General features: G+C 31.6%; 3 protein-coding genes across 6 annotated transcripts; 1 reads left to right on the top strand and 2 right to left on the bottom strand.

Moving 5' to 3' along the window:
- Positions 1-757: 757 nt before the first annotated feature.
- LOC121745232 lies at positions 758-5442 on the bottom strand. Of its 3 annotated transcripts, none has more exons than XM_042139048.1 (13): positions 5373-5442; positions 5108-5189; positions 4893-4941; positions 4752-4800; positions 3855-3925; positions 3689-3747; positions 3210-3314; positions 2916-2973; positions 2527-2663; positions 2388-2444; positions 2146-2243; positions 1630-1835; positions 758-1263 (listed from the first exon to the last, which is right to left on the bottom strand). In XM_042139048.1, the coding sequence occupies exons 2-13, from the start codon at positions 5162-5164 to the stop codon at positions 1175-1177; spliced, it is 1035 nt and encodes a 344-aa protein (XP_041994982.1). In that variant the 5' UTR covers positions 5165-5189; positions 5373-5442; the 3' UTR covers positions 758-1174. The 3 variants fall into 3 exon arrangements, with proteins under 3 accessions (XP_041994982.1, XP_041994984.1, XP_041994981.1); XM_042139050.1 differs by having other exon boundaries at positions 5292-5386; XM_042139047.1 differs by lacking the exon at positions 5373-5442 and adding an exon at positions 5266-5285.
- Positions 5443-5948: 506 nt separating this feature from the next.
- Positions 5949-8623, bottom strand: LOC121743312 (protein JASON-like). 2 transcript variants are annotated; one of them, XM_042136579.1, is made up of 7 exons: positions 8344-8623; positions 8212-8269; positions 8015-8091; positions 7462-7676; positions 6801-7356; positions 6636-6718; positions 5949-6426 (listed from the first exon to the last, which is right to left on the bottom strand). In XM_042136579.1, the coding sequence occupies exons 1-7, from the start codon at positions 8404-8406 to the stop codon at positions 6312-6314; spliced, it is 1167 nt and encodes a 388-aa protein (XP_041992513.1). In that variant the 5' UTR covers positions 8407-8623; the 3' UTR covers positions 5949-6311. The 2 variants fall into 2 exon arrangements, with proteins under 2 accessions (XP_041992513.1, XP_041992514.1); XM_042136580.1 differs by having other exon boundaries at positions 8212-8266.
- Positions 8624-13299: 4676 nt separating this feature from the next.
- On the top strand, positions 13300-15833 carry LOC121744168 (probable transcription factor KAN4). The gene is made up of 5 exons (XM_042137617.1): positions 13300-13515; positions 13990-14066; positions 14886-14968; positions 15299-15413; positions 15588-15833. The coding sequence occupies exons 1-5, from the start codon at positions 13389-13391 to the stop codon at positions 15756-15758; spliced, it is 573 nt and encodes a 190-aa protein (XP_041993551.1). The 5' UTR covers positions 13300-13388; the 3' UTR covers positions 15759-15833.
- The last annotated feature ends 127 nt before the right edge of the window (positions 15834-15960 follow it).

The following is a 15960-nucleotide window of genomic DNA, read 5'->3' as shown; positions in this document are numbered from 1 at the left end:
TTTTCATCCGTCCCACAAAGTTTGTCTCAATTATAATCTTTCCAAAAATAGACATTAAATACACCATTCAATCTCCTTAATGTGGGACCCTTATTCCATTACACCACTCCATTTAATATAAAATCAAACAATTTCTTAAAACTCCCGGATCAAATTAGGACAAACTTTGTGGGACGGAGAGAGTATTATGTGTGGGACGGAGGGAATATTACGTACGAGAGCCATTAGAGGCGAACACATGTGGTAATTTCCATATACAAATATTCTGCACTTTTCCATAAAAAGTTAAATGAATGTGTCTAAAATAATTCCATCTTAATATGGATGGACTAGCAAAATTTTTCTCCTCAAATCCTATTCACTAGAATATGGAGCTACTTATAAATTATAATAGAAGAAGACAATACAGTAAATTTTACTATAAGTATTGATAAAAATCGAGTCATAAGAATAATAATTTCTTTTATGACATTCTATAAAGAAAAATACTCCATGCCATTTCAGTATGACGAAATGAATAATCTAGAAGAAACTAGGCTATGAAACGATTTATCTGAGAGATTTGATTTTTGTCAACCTGATATTTTAATTTGTTATCACAAATTCTTCTGTGCGAATCACCTTTGTTGAATTATTACTTGGACAAATCCATTTCTACTTGATTTCCAGACCAAGATCCATAAAATTGTTGATGATAAATAGAAATTCATGGTTTTTTATAGAAAAAGATAAAAAAATAGTTATCCATTTATCCGAATGGGGTGAAGCTATGTTTCATTGTCTAAAAGCAAATTCATGTTGATATACAGAGAGAGCTCCAGCACCACGTTACACAGAACCGCTATTCACAAAATCCTCTTGCAATGCCGAAACACCTAACTACCCCTCGCCCGAACAATAACCCGACCGCGTTTTTTCTTATAAAACCGAACACCAGAGTTTCTCTGCCTTAGTCTGGAAATGGAAGTTTTCAACAACCTACGTCGAAACTAATGGCCTTGACATAAACAACAGTAGGTTTTTTCGACATGGCAAGGAGCAGACAATCTAGTTAGCCATGGCTGAGAAAGGTGAAAAGCATCATAATATACAAACCTATTGATGCTACAGAAGGAAGAAGGATAGTAAATAATGTATCATTCGTTACTATATTTATGCATGATGCCATCACCCTCTACTGGGAGCAAACACGGGAACTCGCGCTATGATCCGGAAATGCTTCATCAAGAGATTTGGGCAGGCTCAGAACGATCTCTGCGAAAGCTAGAGGGACAAAAAGCATCATTTAGTGGCTAAAGTGTGAGGATTATGAGATCGGTTATGTATTAAGCATGTTATTGAGGATGAGCCATAGATGGATCATCTGCGAAAGCTAGAGGGACAAAAAGCATCATTTAGTGGCTAAAGTGTGAGGATTATGCGATCGGTTATGTATTAAGCATGTTATTGAGGATGAGCCATAGATGGATCATCTGTTGCAGCATTGTGCAACATCTACAGATCATCCATCACCAACATATCGATGAAATTACAAAAAAATTCTACATGATTCGGAATTTCATTTAGGCATGAGTGATAACAGGAGATATTGTGCAATGCTTTGGGTCAAAAGCGAGAAATTCATCCAACCTTCGGGTAGACTCATTGAACGCAATGCATCCTCAGCATGTACCAATCGAGCTGGAACTAGTTGATTGCCAGGGCTTTCCTTCCTGCTGGCTGGTGCTACAGAAGTCCGGAGTTTCTTATGTTGGTGCATCGGCCAAGCAAGGACACTGATGGTTGACGGAAGCGTAGAGACGAGTTCCCCATATCTAATGCTGACTATCACCTTGCTGTTTAAAAAGCAGAAAAATCAATCTAAATATAGCTTCATGAGACACTAATAACTACTTATTCATACTGGAAAGAAACAAAATAAACACAAACTAATAACTACTTATTCATACTGAAAAAAACAAAATAAACACAAAACCCAATTCTTATCAGCAAAAAGACATGCAACCCGAGATTCTACAAGACCCACTATTTGTATAGAAAAATGTAGAGAGAGAGCACTAGAAGCATGTCAAAAGTCAGTCAAGAAACACCCCCAGAATAGATTGCTTTCAAACAAAAATAAACTCAAACCATAGCTCGACTTACCAATCAAAATCTGCAAGCACAAATTCAATCATATGATATGGAAGACTGCAATACAGTTCTCCTATTTGATTTCCATACAACTCTTTAATAAGACGAACCTGGAAAACAACACAAGGGTAGTGAGTAATAGATCCACATTTCATGTAGCAGATACTACTATTAACATATCAAATCCCAGCACGATCTTTTAGACCTTGATCAAGGACTATTATTCCTTCTAGGCTACTTATTGCCTATCGTACCTGCTCTCGTCTATCAATGTAGGCCTGCAGCAAGTCTCCGACGTAATCTATAAACTTCTGCTTCCCACATAGTAACAAATTAACATTTCAAGCACGCATAATAATAGATTGGATAAGATACAAAAGCAGCCAACCTAACCATTGCATTTGAAGAGAGGTAATCATTTTCCGCATCGCGTATCGGCAAGAAAAATGGAATTGTGTGCTCAAGAACTGTCATTTTCTCAAGAAATGATTTGCTTTCAAGAACACAATGGAACAGCTCACAAGGTTCTCCTGAGAAGTTCAAAAAAAATAAAGAAACGTGACTAAAAGATCCGGATTGAATACTCAACTAGCTATCTAAACTAGAAAGACTGCATAATGACACATAATAAAAGATACAAGAAGATTTCACGGCAACCGCATATCATCATGGAATATAACAGAATTTGGCATTTAAACACGAAAATAGAGAAGAATTAAATGCAATTGACCATTCACAATAAATACTTTGGAATCAGCTTTTATGATAGTTTCAGCAGTTACCAGCAAATGAGGTCTCATATTGAATGCCAATCCTTGATCCATCTAAACAACAGATCATCTGTGCATTCAAAACATTAGTGTCAGACGCCAATCATTACCTTCTTTCTATTATTAAATCTTTTTCTGAGAATAAAGTGTCATTCAGAACTCAAGGTCATCGCGACAATAACAGTATCTATGACACATTCATTTAAACCAAATGTAATACTTCATGAGAACGAATAAAAAAGTCCATGGAATACATTTTAAATAAGGAAACTCAATAGAGCGAATATATTTAGAATCATGATTTACTTTATTTCCAACTCTGTAAGTTATTTTTTCATGGAAAGGTAAATTGGGCACTGAAGCGGCATCCCCTTGTAGTAGCACTGCCTTTCTTTCAGCCTCCATGTGAACCTGAAACACACTGAGCCATAAGTATGGCATATAAATAGTACGCAACATCTCCAAAAAAATATGCTTTGCCAACAACGCGATGGAGTAAAGAGTTATACATAAAATCCGGTGTGAAGTATGCAAGTATGAGGAAGAATTACAAAGAAAGCACATTAGAAATATAAATATTTACAACCAGGTTCCAAATTAATAGTACAATCTTACACATCAAGAAATTAATAGTAGTTGTGGGGTAGGCACTTTCAATTGTTTTTATCTAATTTTCTTTCCAATAAACAACAAAAACACTTTAAAATATTTTCACATATTTCTAGATGCATAAATAGCATAAAAGAAGTGGCAACTAACAAAAAACCGAGTTAATAAAACCATACCCGCTCTCTTATAGTAGCTAATAGCCCATCATTCCATTGCCCACCATCCAAACATATTTCTTCAAGAGAATATAAAACAAGTAAGAGAAAGCAAAAAATAAGTATATTAAATTGAAAGGATACATTAACAAAGTAAAAGCTCGGAAGTATTCCCATAAATAACTACCTTGAGTTTGAGAAGTCTGTGCAGCTTCAAATTCTCTTTGCAAACGCTCAAAAACTGATTTGTCAGAATCCCTAAGAAATTGAACCAATTTTTTTTAGAGCCACTACCCCGTATTAGTCAATAATATCAACTCACATAAAATTAAAACATATGCAACTATGCAAGAAACACTTGGAGAGACAAAAAATCCAGCTTCATAATTTGGTAAAGATTCAATCGTGCAGGGATTAAATGGAGATTTTGCTGCATTTTTCATTTGTTTTCTAAGGTGGTCACCGGCTACGTCAGTCTGTTCTTTACAATTTTGTCTGGTTACACAAACCCAATCTATTAAGATTTTCTTATCGTGTGAAAATCCAATCCGAACATCTTGAGCACTCTTTTTGGTTACACGCCCATATATATCTAAAAGATAAATACATATAGTTCTATAAGAGTGTGTGTGTGCGCGTGCGCGCAAGCTTTTCGGAAAAAAAAAGTTAACTTAGTCCATGTAACCAAGGAGAAACTGATAGTGTGTGAATTGATATAAATAAATTGTTTCCTTTTAGGCGTGAACCTTGTCAATAACTGGCAATATTATTATAAAAAGCCAAATTTTCAGGAATGATAGACCGGGCTTATGATGAATTTTGGTTTTTAGCTAACCAACTCTTTATGATATTTAGAACTCCTACTGAACCATTAAGTGTTACTAATAACAGTAATGAGAGCAAAGAAGCAACTTTTCAAGCATAGACCACAAGAAAGCATGGCCAGAAAATGGAAAAGCTAGTCAGCACTAAGCTGATATCAACATGGTCCATTGCTATAACAAGGAGAATCACTCTCTAGCAAACCAAACTGATAGGCCAAATACATTCTAGCTCAGAAGCAAAATTGAGGAACAATTTATACCTAGAGAGCCGCTCCGTTAATTCAGCATGCCTTTTAAGGAGATTTGAAACTGGAAAGAAAAACAAGTTTAATTACATAATGATTACTCAAACACTAGTAGTGTAAATTCAGGTAACAATAAGAGCTTGTGATGGTGGATACATCTTGCCCGTGTAGTCTCCAACTGTACATCCTCAGCCTGGGAAAAGTTCTGCCAAAAGGAGAAAGCCTTCAAAGTCCAATCACCAATTTTGATACAAAATCAAGCTACTACAAGGTAACATACTTAGCACAGTGAAAAAAATCATTAAATTATGGAGTATCTTAAAAACATACAATAAAATCTTTAGGTGCAATTCAGATGTCAGAAGATTTACCACTTCTCCCATATTTAGAGGAGCAGGCTTCTCCTTGACTTGATCAAGTTGCTGCATTTTACTCCAATTCAGCTGATTATCACTGCAGAAGAAGTAATTTAGATATATATTACAGAAACAGATTGATCATATGCAAGATAAAGACAAAAAAACACAACATCATATTGACTAAAAGTGAACGCACGACTAAGACGAATTTGATGAGGAAACAAGAGTTGGATGGCAATGCCCAGTAAATTAAAGCGAGACGAGAAGAAAGGCTTACGAGATGAGAAGTTGCCTCAATGGCGAAAACCCTAAATGAATGAAATTGGGGATTAAATTGGATTCCAAAAATTTCGATCTTCCGATTTATAATTGATGGGCCGAATGTTTCAGACCTGTTTTATACAGGGGCCCAATAATTCGTTTTTTATGATGTACATGTACCCCGTCACATTCAAACAAAGAACTTCTTCGTTTATGAAAACAATTATAAACTTGATTGATTTCCTTAATCACGTGTCATTCGGTGTTGTCACATTTGGTCACCGATTTCAATCATGAGTCATTTGGTCTTCGTGGACATTCAACTACGGGTGAACTTCATTTATGCAAAACGTGTCGTGGACAGGCAGGCCATCTCCTTAATCATGGGCCATTTGGCCTTGTCTCATTTGGACTTCACTTCATAACAAATTCATATGTATATAACTTACTGTCTTTATTTTGTAAACGCTCATCTTTGGTGGTTAGACTGTGTATGAATAATATGAGCAATCAATCATGTATGTAAATTTGTTGTTTATTTGGATCCACCAATTTAATAATACATAGACTAGTTTCCATGAACATAACAAAATTACAAAAATGAACTATTTTATTGTCCAATACATATTTTTATCTTTGACAGACAGCAATAAGATTCATCAAATGATAAAAAGATACTGGTAAAATCTAATGGCTCAATCACCAATATATCCCAATTCATCAATCAATCCAATATTTTTCAATCCAAACTGACCACAACTCAAAACACGAAAAGCCACAATTTTATCTACAATGGCAGCAAACATTTCTTGCAATGACTAGCAACTTCACCTCATTATGTTCATGATAAGAGTTTGATCAAATAAACTCAGAGATGGTTTTCATGAAGAATGATGAAAGAGACATTATCAACACCAAACAATGGTTGACTCACAACCGAACAAAACGTGTTTCATCAGAACGAAACAACAGATTTGGGACGCGATGAAGATTGAAAATATGACATGGCAGTATCGGATTCTTCAGTTTCATTGAACTCAAATGGAGTACTGATGTTGGTGGTGGGCTTCCTGCCAAAAAATGCAAAAATATCAATTTTATTTTGCTTTCTTGAGGCAGAATCATCGTCACAATTAAATATTTGTTTATACTCTACATGTATAGATTGCAGTCAATTATTCAACTAGACTTACTGGAAAAGATATATCAGAGAGATCAGCATATCATGTATGTCTATAGATGAAAAAGGAATTAATAAACAACAAGAAGCATCACATACCTCTGAGAAATCAAAGATTCTTCAGACAGCGCCTTTTCTAGTCTCTCCTCAAAAGACGTCGCGTGCCAATTGACTTTCTGATCCTGTGAGGCAAAAGCAGTTTAGGTTAGTTCAACCAGACGCATCATATAGGAGAATTAGAAAAAAGGAGAAAAATCAAAATACCTCTTTGTACTTGTTAGTGGAATTTGGAATTCCATTCCCGTCCCACCATTTAGGAGGAGGAGGAGGATCGTTGGGCGCCTCAACATCGTTCCAATGAGCTGCAACCATTCCCAGAATAGGCCTATCGGCAGGAGGTTTCCTACATTGACTAGAAACGGAACTAAGTTGTTTGTTACTACCATCTTGCTTGGCTGAAATCGGCTTGAACCAAGAAGTTAAGCTTCCTTCATCATCCGCCTCCTCTATAACCGAATCTACCTTCTTTTGCTCGTTTGGTTGTCCCTGGTGACTGATAGCAGAATCTTGATACCCCAATTCTTCCTCATCTAACTCCTCCATGTTTGGATATGGTAACACCTTTGTTACACTGTAAGCTCCAGCTGATGCAGATGGATCTGCAGAGATTGATGAGATAGCTGACCTATCTGATGCATGGTGAGATTCAACAGATTCATATTTGCTTTGTTCGGAATGAATTTCAACTGCATTATGAACATCAATTCTTTGGACCGAGCTGCTTGAGACTTCACCAGTGTAATGTCCATCAGTCATGCAGCTAAGGTCATGAAATGTCAAATGAGGAGATTATAAACATATATTAAGAGAAAATATTCAGCTGCAGATTGATTTCAGAGGCCTAGACTGAAGTCAGGAGATTCACCTGCTTGGAGTGGTTAAGAAAGAACATGATGCAACAAGCACTGAAGACTCATTAGATTGCTTCTCCGGTTCCTGTTTCTCCATTGATGCATTGAGAAGCCATGAACCAAACTTTTCAGCTTCCATTTGAGCTGATGCATCCTCCCATTTCTCCAAGGCTTTTCGGACTTTGATAGGCGTTTCGACTGAAGTTCGATTAGGTTTAGAAAACTTATTCTGCAGAACGGCAAATATGCAGTTACGGATTCGTTTTCATTTGTAGACGAAATTCAAAAAGAAACTATAAATTCAAATAGTTTGTGGGGAAAAAAACAGATTCAGAATGACATTATTTTAATAGGATGCACAAAGCACATTACTCAAATCAATTTTATACTCCATAAGTAAAATCAATGCTAATCCGAAATTGAATATACAAATAGTCAAATAGCACATGGAATCATTTCTAAAAATAACACTGATTTTAGCGGGACTTCTATATGCAGATTAGTTCCCCTAATATAACCAAAATCCAAAACAAATGGGGGAAGTGTAGAAATAAAAGAGCTACGAACCTCATCCTTGAAATCTCTGACATCGATTTCTCGAGGCAACCGATTTTGACACTCCTCTCCTTTTCGAAGCGTTCCGTCTTTTTATCAGTCATTTGAAATACAAGTTGAAAACATCGATCAAAAACACATACGCTCAAATCAACGAAGATTCATTTGAATCTGAAACACACACACACTAACACACACAGATTAGTTACCATCAGACTGGAACAGCGACGACAGCGCATTTTTACTCCGAGGCGCAGCTGGCTCCTGCTATTCCGAAAGCATAAAAAATTAACCGAAGGAACTAGGTATTAATAAACAACAAACAGAGCTACAAATCATACCGGAGGAGCAACGGGATTAGCGCCGGAGTCTTTGACGCGAAAACAGCTGAAAAAGCAGCTCATTGGTGCGGCAAGCCCTACGCCTCTATCTCTACGCGCGCGCAACAAAAATTTACACCATAACGCTTGCTCAAATTAGTAGAGAAATCATGTGTTTGTCTCTATAATTGGAAATGCTTTTACTAAATTGAATTATCGACAAGTCGTCCAATTATTCTAGAGAGAGAAGGAGCTGAAGAGAAGAAAGAGAGGTGGAGTGTCTTTGTGAATTGTGGCGATGGCTCCATTGCGTTTTGAAATTCAAATAAAGAGGGAAACAAAATTAAATACGATAATACGACTGTTTTTTCCATCAATTCTACTCCATATAATAACACGTGGCAATAAAATATTCGTTTTTTATAGTATAAATGATGTTATTTTTGCAGTTGAAAATATTATTTTTTATACTAATAGTAATTAATGTTATAAATTACTATAAAATAAAATAATCATAAAAGTCAAGTTGTTCACGCTATCCTCACGCGTATAAAGCCCGTGTGCTTCAATGTTGAGCACGATGACCTTTGAAAACACAAAACTAATTTGCAGCAATAAATGGCTTATAATCAAAAGTTTATGGATCAAACTGTCAATGGTTTAGAAGCTTGATAATGTTCGGCTTGTTAACTCGCAAGCATGCTAATTTAATTAAACTATATATTGCTTGTAAGCCTAATCTAATTTCTAAGACATAAAATATTACGTTGATATAATTTAATTCATAAGTTATACGGAGTATTCTATTTGTATAAACATATATTGCCTAATTAGGAGCTTTGTTAACAAATTTAATACTACCATTTATAATAAACTAATTTAATTTTGAAAGAAATTTATTTGCATTTAACTTTAACTCGATTTGGGCTGTAGAATAGTAGTAGAAGTTTAGGCGCAAATGTAAGATTTCAAATGCGAGCAAAAGGGGATTGTAGGCCCAATAGAATTATTACAATTCGATATTAAAACCCTTAAACACAAAAGAAACCTTACTTTTGATTTTGGGGAAAAAAAGTAACTTTATTATCCAACAACAACAATCTTAGCCCTAACATATTCATAATCATGAAAGTACTTCAAAAAATTTCAAACAAAATAAAGTACTATATTTGAGTTAATTTCAAAGTGAGGTATTTATCAGTTAAAAATTTATCTACTCTTGTTGTTGGAGCCATAAATCAAAATAAATTAAATAATGATGTTGTAGGTGGAGAGATCAATATCGGGATAGAGACTAATTAATGATATGTGGGAATAAAGTTTATACTCCTACGATAGGTAATTTTTTTATCCCGTTAAGAATTTATGTGTTCATATTAGAATAAATTACATAAAATTGTAGTATATATACATATCTCTCTCTATATATAGTACTACTACATATTTACACACACACACATACATACAAAAAATTAAAATGATTTTGTGAAACGTATTTGTGTATTGTACGTAAAAAAACATGCAGCAACTATTAAGTAGTTAAATATAAATTTTTACATAAAAATCATATTTATAAGTTAGTTCTTTGTAGTAATAGTAGTATATATAACTATATAGATTTGGCATTTTTCTACTGTCACTCATGAATCTCATGATATGATTTATCGTGAAAAGTTGTTGCAAAAAGAATATAGAGAACGAATCTAAGACAATCTACATATGTTTAACGTAAAATTAAAATTAATGGGACCAATATTGAATGATAAAATTAATAATTAAGGGGACCAATATCGAACAATAAAATTAATAATTAATGGGACCAATGGTGAATAATAGTGATAATTTTATTATTAATGTCAATTTCAATTTGCTAATGTATTGCATCAATTTTTTAAGAATTACTGTTGCGAAAAGATTTAGGTCACGGATTTTAAATAATTCCAATGATATTGTAACATAAAATATGGGACCAATCTCATTCCTCGACTGAAAAAATAAAAATAACGTTGTAACTATGTATCTAAGGTATTTGTAGTATCATTAAAATAATATTAATGAAAGTTTACAGCGGCCCTAATTATTTTTAAAATATTATTTTATTCTATTTTTATTTTTGAATTTTCCAATTTCGACATAGATAAGTCATAATTATTGCTATATCATAAAAACATATTTTTGGAAAAAAAAAGTTACAACACACTTATATCCTTTAAATTGGAAGAGTTTTAAATAATTTTATAAATATTTATAACAAAATGTTTGTTTTGAATTTTTTGATAGAGAGGTACCAAATTCCTTTTTATAATAAACAAAATATATTTTCGTTGTCAGAAGGAAATATTTGAGGCTAAAAAAGTAAAATGAAGACCTACATTTTTGTACGTCCATTTAAATTTAAAACAGCATTACGTTGACATGACTATGTTGTTTTTATCAACCAATAAGTTACTCTTATAATATCCTTATTTCAATCAATTAATAAATTGTTAGTCAAATTTGGTCCCACACTGTAACAAAAAAAATGGATAAGAAGTTAAAGAACACATTTTAATGCTATTAAGAACGTTAATTTGTATGTCTAACTATACTACCAATTTTTCATAGAGTTTTTTTATTGTTAATGTCCCAACTAAAATTAGAGGACACAAATAGATGGTCCTTAAAAAAGCAAATTAAGAAGGGTAGTGATAAATGTACATAATTGTATGTACATAATCGAACTTTTTTTTAACATTTTACATTGATTTAAAATAAATTTCATACTAATCATTTTGCAACACATCGAAAAAATGAATTTTTAACTTAAATATTTTTAAACTCAAGTAAAAAATATTTTTAAATTCAAATAAAAAAATATTTTTAAAAAATATTGTATAATTAATTCGAATCAAGCTCGAAATCATGTTACTGTTTAACATAAATGTTCTACTATATAACTTCTTTCTCATTGCTACATATAATACAATAAATAACAAAAACTAAATTTTGAATTAAATTCAATTATATTTAAAATTTTAAGAATGTTATATACATGTTTAATTTATGTACATTTATCTTTTCTCATTAAAGATAAAGATAATTTGCTTAAGTTAGGGACATTTTCTTTTGCATCCTAAATTATGCTTATTTTTTAAAAAAATCAAACACTAGTAATTGCGTCTCATTTTTTTTGTCTCTAAAAGATAAATTTTTTGTAGTGCCAATCCTTATTGGATAAATTAACTGAAATTAATTGTTAGAATTGACCAGAAAATATCAATGTTTTTATGTACGTGTGGTGTTGTTCACTTTTTAAAACTAGAAATTAATTTTAAATAAAGCTAAAAGTATTTACATATTTTGAGTTGATTATTCAAGTATTATAAAATATCAGTCACCTATAATATCGATTTGATTGATTAACGAAATTCAGTTTACTTATAATATTTTATTATATATGTTCAAGTAATTTAATGAAAACATCAATGTTGATGTGAATCATATACGTGACATACTTTATTTTTCTATTACTATTATCTACAAAATTTGATCATCATACAATATGAATTTATTATTTATGAATAATTGAGTAATATAATACACATACATAAATGATATATATATTTGACACAAGACATAGTATATTTTTTATGTCTAAATTCTTCAAAATTGTGATAGAATTTATCGTGTATATTTATTTATATATTTATAGCATAGGTAGGTACAACACTACTATAGAATGAAAAAAAAAATCAAATTGGCTAAATAGGTATAAACTAAACAAAAAAAATTATTAGTAGCTGTACCAAATACACAAAAAAAAGATAAAAAGATAAAATAAATTTGTTACGTATGCATAAGGTGATCCTCTTAAAAATGTGTTGTTTAGAAATTCTGATTAAAGCAATTATGTATTGCTGCTACAGAGAGTATAGGTGTGTATTAGATCGTCCCACTAAAAATTAGTAATTAATTGCATATAAAATAATAATCAAACATTATTTAATAGTATATTCAAGTTTCACCTAATTCTTTTGATAATTTGCTCGACCTAGACATTGGTCCCTAAATCTGTGGTCATAAATAGCAAGTTTGAATTTGTTTGATTTAAATAAATGGGTTTGATTACTATTTCAGTTCAGACATATGTCAATTCATTTATTTTAGAAAATTAAAATGACTATAAAAGCATATTTGTAATTGCTTGAGTTATGGGTGGTTAGGGTTCATAACTATTAATAAATCACCTAATTAAATATGTTCGAAATTGTCACGCATGTAATATGAAATTCCGGATTTTTTTTACTTTTCAAGTAATAATAATAATAATAATAATAATATTATTATTATTATTATTATTATTATAATTATTATTATTATTATTTCAAAAGTTGAAAATTGATATCTAAACTATGTCTAAGAGAGAAATTGTATAAGAAAATTAATTACTTCTTTAAATAATTAAACCTTTTTTTATTAAATGTATATTTATTTCAAGTGCACCCACCACTAATAATGTAGCTATTTTCACTTTTTAAATAAGATAATGTCTAAAAAAATATGGGATTAATAATTAATGCATAAACTTTCGATCATTTTGCAATTTTAAAAAGATTATTGAAAGTTTTAATACCAGGGAGTTAATTTGATCATAAAATTATTACTCAAATAGAAAAATATAATATTGAACTCCTACAACCACACTTCGACTAGGGACAATTGTCATCGTTGTCGTCTCAAGGTTGCGACTGAGCATTCCCTAGTAAGTTGTCAAATTTTGAATATTGATCAAATAATATATATTTTCAACTTATAAAATTAAAATTGTTTTCACCCTCAATTAATTTCTAAGTACACCCTAAATAGGGAATAATCAATATTATATACTCCATGCTCTCCAAAGTCTATGTACTAGCCCACAAAATTCTAACATTTAACCATATATAAAGGTTCAATTCCATAATATCCAAACCGCAATTCCATTCTATTCTATTCAAACATATGCGACGTATTATCAGCAAATTTTCATCACAATACACAATAGTTATACTATATTAATATTTTTCTTGATTTTTTTTGCCATAGATATGGATAATTATGACAAAACTAGGGTTAGTAGACCATATAGGAAATCATCTCTTCCTCGCTTGCGATGGACGCCCGACCTCCACGATCACTTTGCTGAAGTAGTTCACAGTCTTGGTGGGAAATACAGTAAGTTCTGATGTCTCGAACCGATAAATAATTTGTTTGTGATAAAAAAGTAATACTATTATTTTCCAATTACTCACTGGTTTAAGGTAATTCCATATGCATAGTCCAATAAGTAGGATATTTATTTTATGCATTTTGTTGTTGTCTAGTTGTTGTGTGTTGTTTCGTTATAACCATAGTTGTCATAGATGATGGGTCTACTTTTTGTGTTATGTTTTGTGAACTTTTGCTTGCTTGATCGTTTGTAACGAGTTTGAATCTCTCTTATTAGTAAAAAAGTGGTTTTAGATAGTATGATGCAGAAACTTTGAAATCCTTACAGATAATATCGAAGTTGGATAGATAACATAAGAAATAAATGGGTGTCGTTTAAAAAATCAAATTTAATTAACCATGTATGGTGAAATTAAGGGCTGTGTTTCATTATAGTATGTATTTATTTGTTTTTTCATATATAAATATTATGTTTTGCAGAAGCAACTCCAAAGAAGATTATGCAGATTATGGGCGTGAGGGGGCTCAAGATTTCTCACATCAAGAGTCATCTACAGGTTTATAAAGTTCTAATTCTAAATATATTATTTTTGTTATACATATACATTTTAAATCAAGAATTTGTTTTGGTAAATTTCATTATTTTATTTATTTATTCTTATACGTGGGAGATTGGTAATATACTTTACTTTACATTAATTAACACATATAAAAAGGTAGTACTAATATTTAGGTAATTACTAGTATATAGTATGAGGTTTTCACTTTTCTTCTCCTCGCAAAAATAGTTTTCATTAACATAATTAATATCCCATGTATTATGAGGAAATTATATATGTCCAAAGTCGTAAATATAATTAATTATTGAGGCGAGAAAAACAAGGTTCAATGGCAATTTATTAGGGCGAATGTCAATTGGAATGTAAACTCAATAGCTAGCTCCCAACTTAAATGCAATTAATACTAATTATTCAATTTTCTTTTGTATAGTAAAAGACGCTCAAACAAAAAATGAGAAGCTAATAGTATAGAAACATTTCAGAAGATATATACATTAACAAAAAAGTGACAAATCAAAAGTATATAATTACTGATAGGGTGCACAATATAATTACTCCACATAATTAATAATGTTAGTGTTAGTCTGTTAGGTATTGCTTAACTTAACATGTACTAAGAAAACAGTCCACTGGCTTCCTTTTATGTGCTCATTTAATATCCATTTATACCATATGCAAATCGATTATATTCTATGTATATATTTTCATGTTTGATAGTATTTTAGTGTTCGAGGTATGAATAAAATATTAAATAAAATGCTATTTCTGACTTCAAATGTTTTTCACTCATCATATAAATATATTGGGATTATGTAGATGTACAGAAGCATGAGAGAAACAACAATTATAAACAAGTTTATACCTGTGAAAAACTACCAAGAAAAGAATCCTCATGTGCGGTAAGTAATTAATTCATGGAATAAGAGTAATTTTATCTTCTTAAATATTTTTCCTACATAAACAAACATTAAGAAGATAAAATAACTCTTAAATATTTTTCCACGGTTTGCATAAATTAATACCCATTATTATTTCATTATGTGTTTGCTTCTGCAAACTGTTTAGATCTGACGCTTGCTTATCAACCCACAATTAATTTATTCGACTAATCTAACCAAAATTTGTTTGGCTTGTATAAATCTCTACTTAAAAAAAGGTATTGTTTTCTTCATTAATTATGCGTGGGTGTGTAAGATATAAATAATGCGTATGAATATTGTTTTGGGCAGACAAGTTTGTGAAACAATGAGAGAAGCACCAAGTCATGGAAAACTAATTAGTGTTCCATTGACATGCCAAGTTAGAAGGAAAATCACACAAAATAGTTCAAATGTTATTTACAAGGTAAGTATTTTCTTGATATACGCATTCAAATATACACATGCATACAAACATAAATGCAATCTAGTATTTTCGAGAAGGGGAAGTCCTATGTAAGAGGTCGGACGGGTTAAGATATGCTAGATGTATCGTTCTTTCATCTTGTATTATATTTGACGAATATGGCGCTACATGCAGGGCACACAAGAAAGTTCGACTGGAGAAATTACAAGGGGGGCGTTGGATAACCCATGGGCAACGATGGGAATTCCAAAAACACATGAAATAAACTTCTTGAGTTTAGGAACCAATCAAACACCAGAGTGTAGCAATCTTAGTCCTATTAATCTAGAACTAACCATCTCTTGATTCACTATTTTCTTAACCTAAATGTGGTCTTACTGCAGTATATTCTTCCTGTTTCCACTTTCCATAATTGTTAACTTTTTTTGTTGGCCTTTTACTGATGATCATTTGGATTTTGAATGAGACAAATTTAAGTGTTTACAGAATATTAATTTGACTCGATTCAAAAATTTAATTTTAAAAAACTTAATACGGATCAAATCAA

Source organism: Salvia splendens, chromosome 8 (genome assembly GCF_004379255.2).
Source record: "Salvia splendens isolate huo1 chromosome 8, SspV2, whole genome shotgun sequence".
In the NCBI taxonomy this organism is placed as follows: domain Eukaryota; kingdom Viridiplantae; phylum Streptophyta; class Magnoliopsida; order Lamiales; family Lamiaceae; genus Salvia; species Salvia splendens.
The sequence above is the reverse complement of the archived record's forward strand: the minus strand, read 5'-3'. Positions and strand labels throughout refer to the sequence as shown.

Bases quoted from the DNA above. Each gene is read 5' to 3' on its own strand.
- LOC121745232 (XM_042139047.1), bottom strand. The intron at 4,801-4,892 runs GTATCCACCATC...TTTTCTTTCCAG, and splicing joins GGAGACTACACGGGCAAGAT to TTTCAAATCTCCTTAAAAGG. The intron at 2,974-3,209 runs GTAAATCATGAT...TTGAATGCACAG, and splicing joins CTTACAGAGTTGGAAATAAA to ATGATCTGTTGTTTAGATGG.
- LOC121743312 (XM_042136579.1), bottom strand. From the start codon at position 8,406: ATGAGCTGCTTTTTCAGCTGTTTTCGCGTCAAAGACTCCGGCGCTAAT. The intron at 8,270-8,343 runs GTATGATTTGTA...CTTTCGGAATAG, and splicing joins CTAATCCCGTTGCTCCTCCG to CAGGAGCCAGCTGCGCCTCG. The intron at 6,719-6,800 runs GTATTTTGATTT...TTTGCCTCACAG, and splicing joins CCACTAACAAGTACAAAGAG to GATCAGAAAGTCAATTGGCA.
- LOC121744168 (XM_042137617.1), top strand. From the start codon at position 13,389: ATGGATAATTATGACAAAACTAGGGTTAGTAGACCATATAGGAAATCA. The intron at 14,067-14,885 runs GTTTATAAAGTT...GGGATTATGTAG, and splicing joins ACATCAAGAGTCATCTACAG to ATGTACAGAAGCATGAGAGA. The intron at 14,969-15,298 runs GTAAGTAATTAA...TGTTTTGGGCAG, and splicing joins GAAAAGAATCCTCATGTGCG to ACAAGTTTGTGAAACAATGA.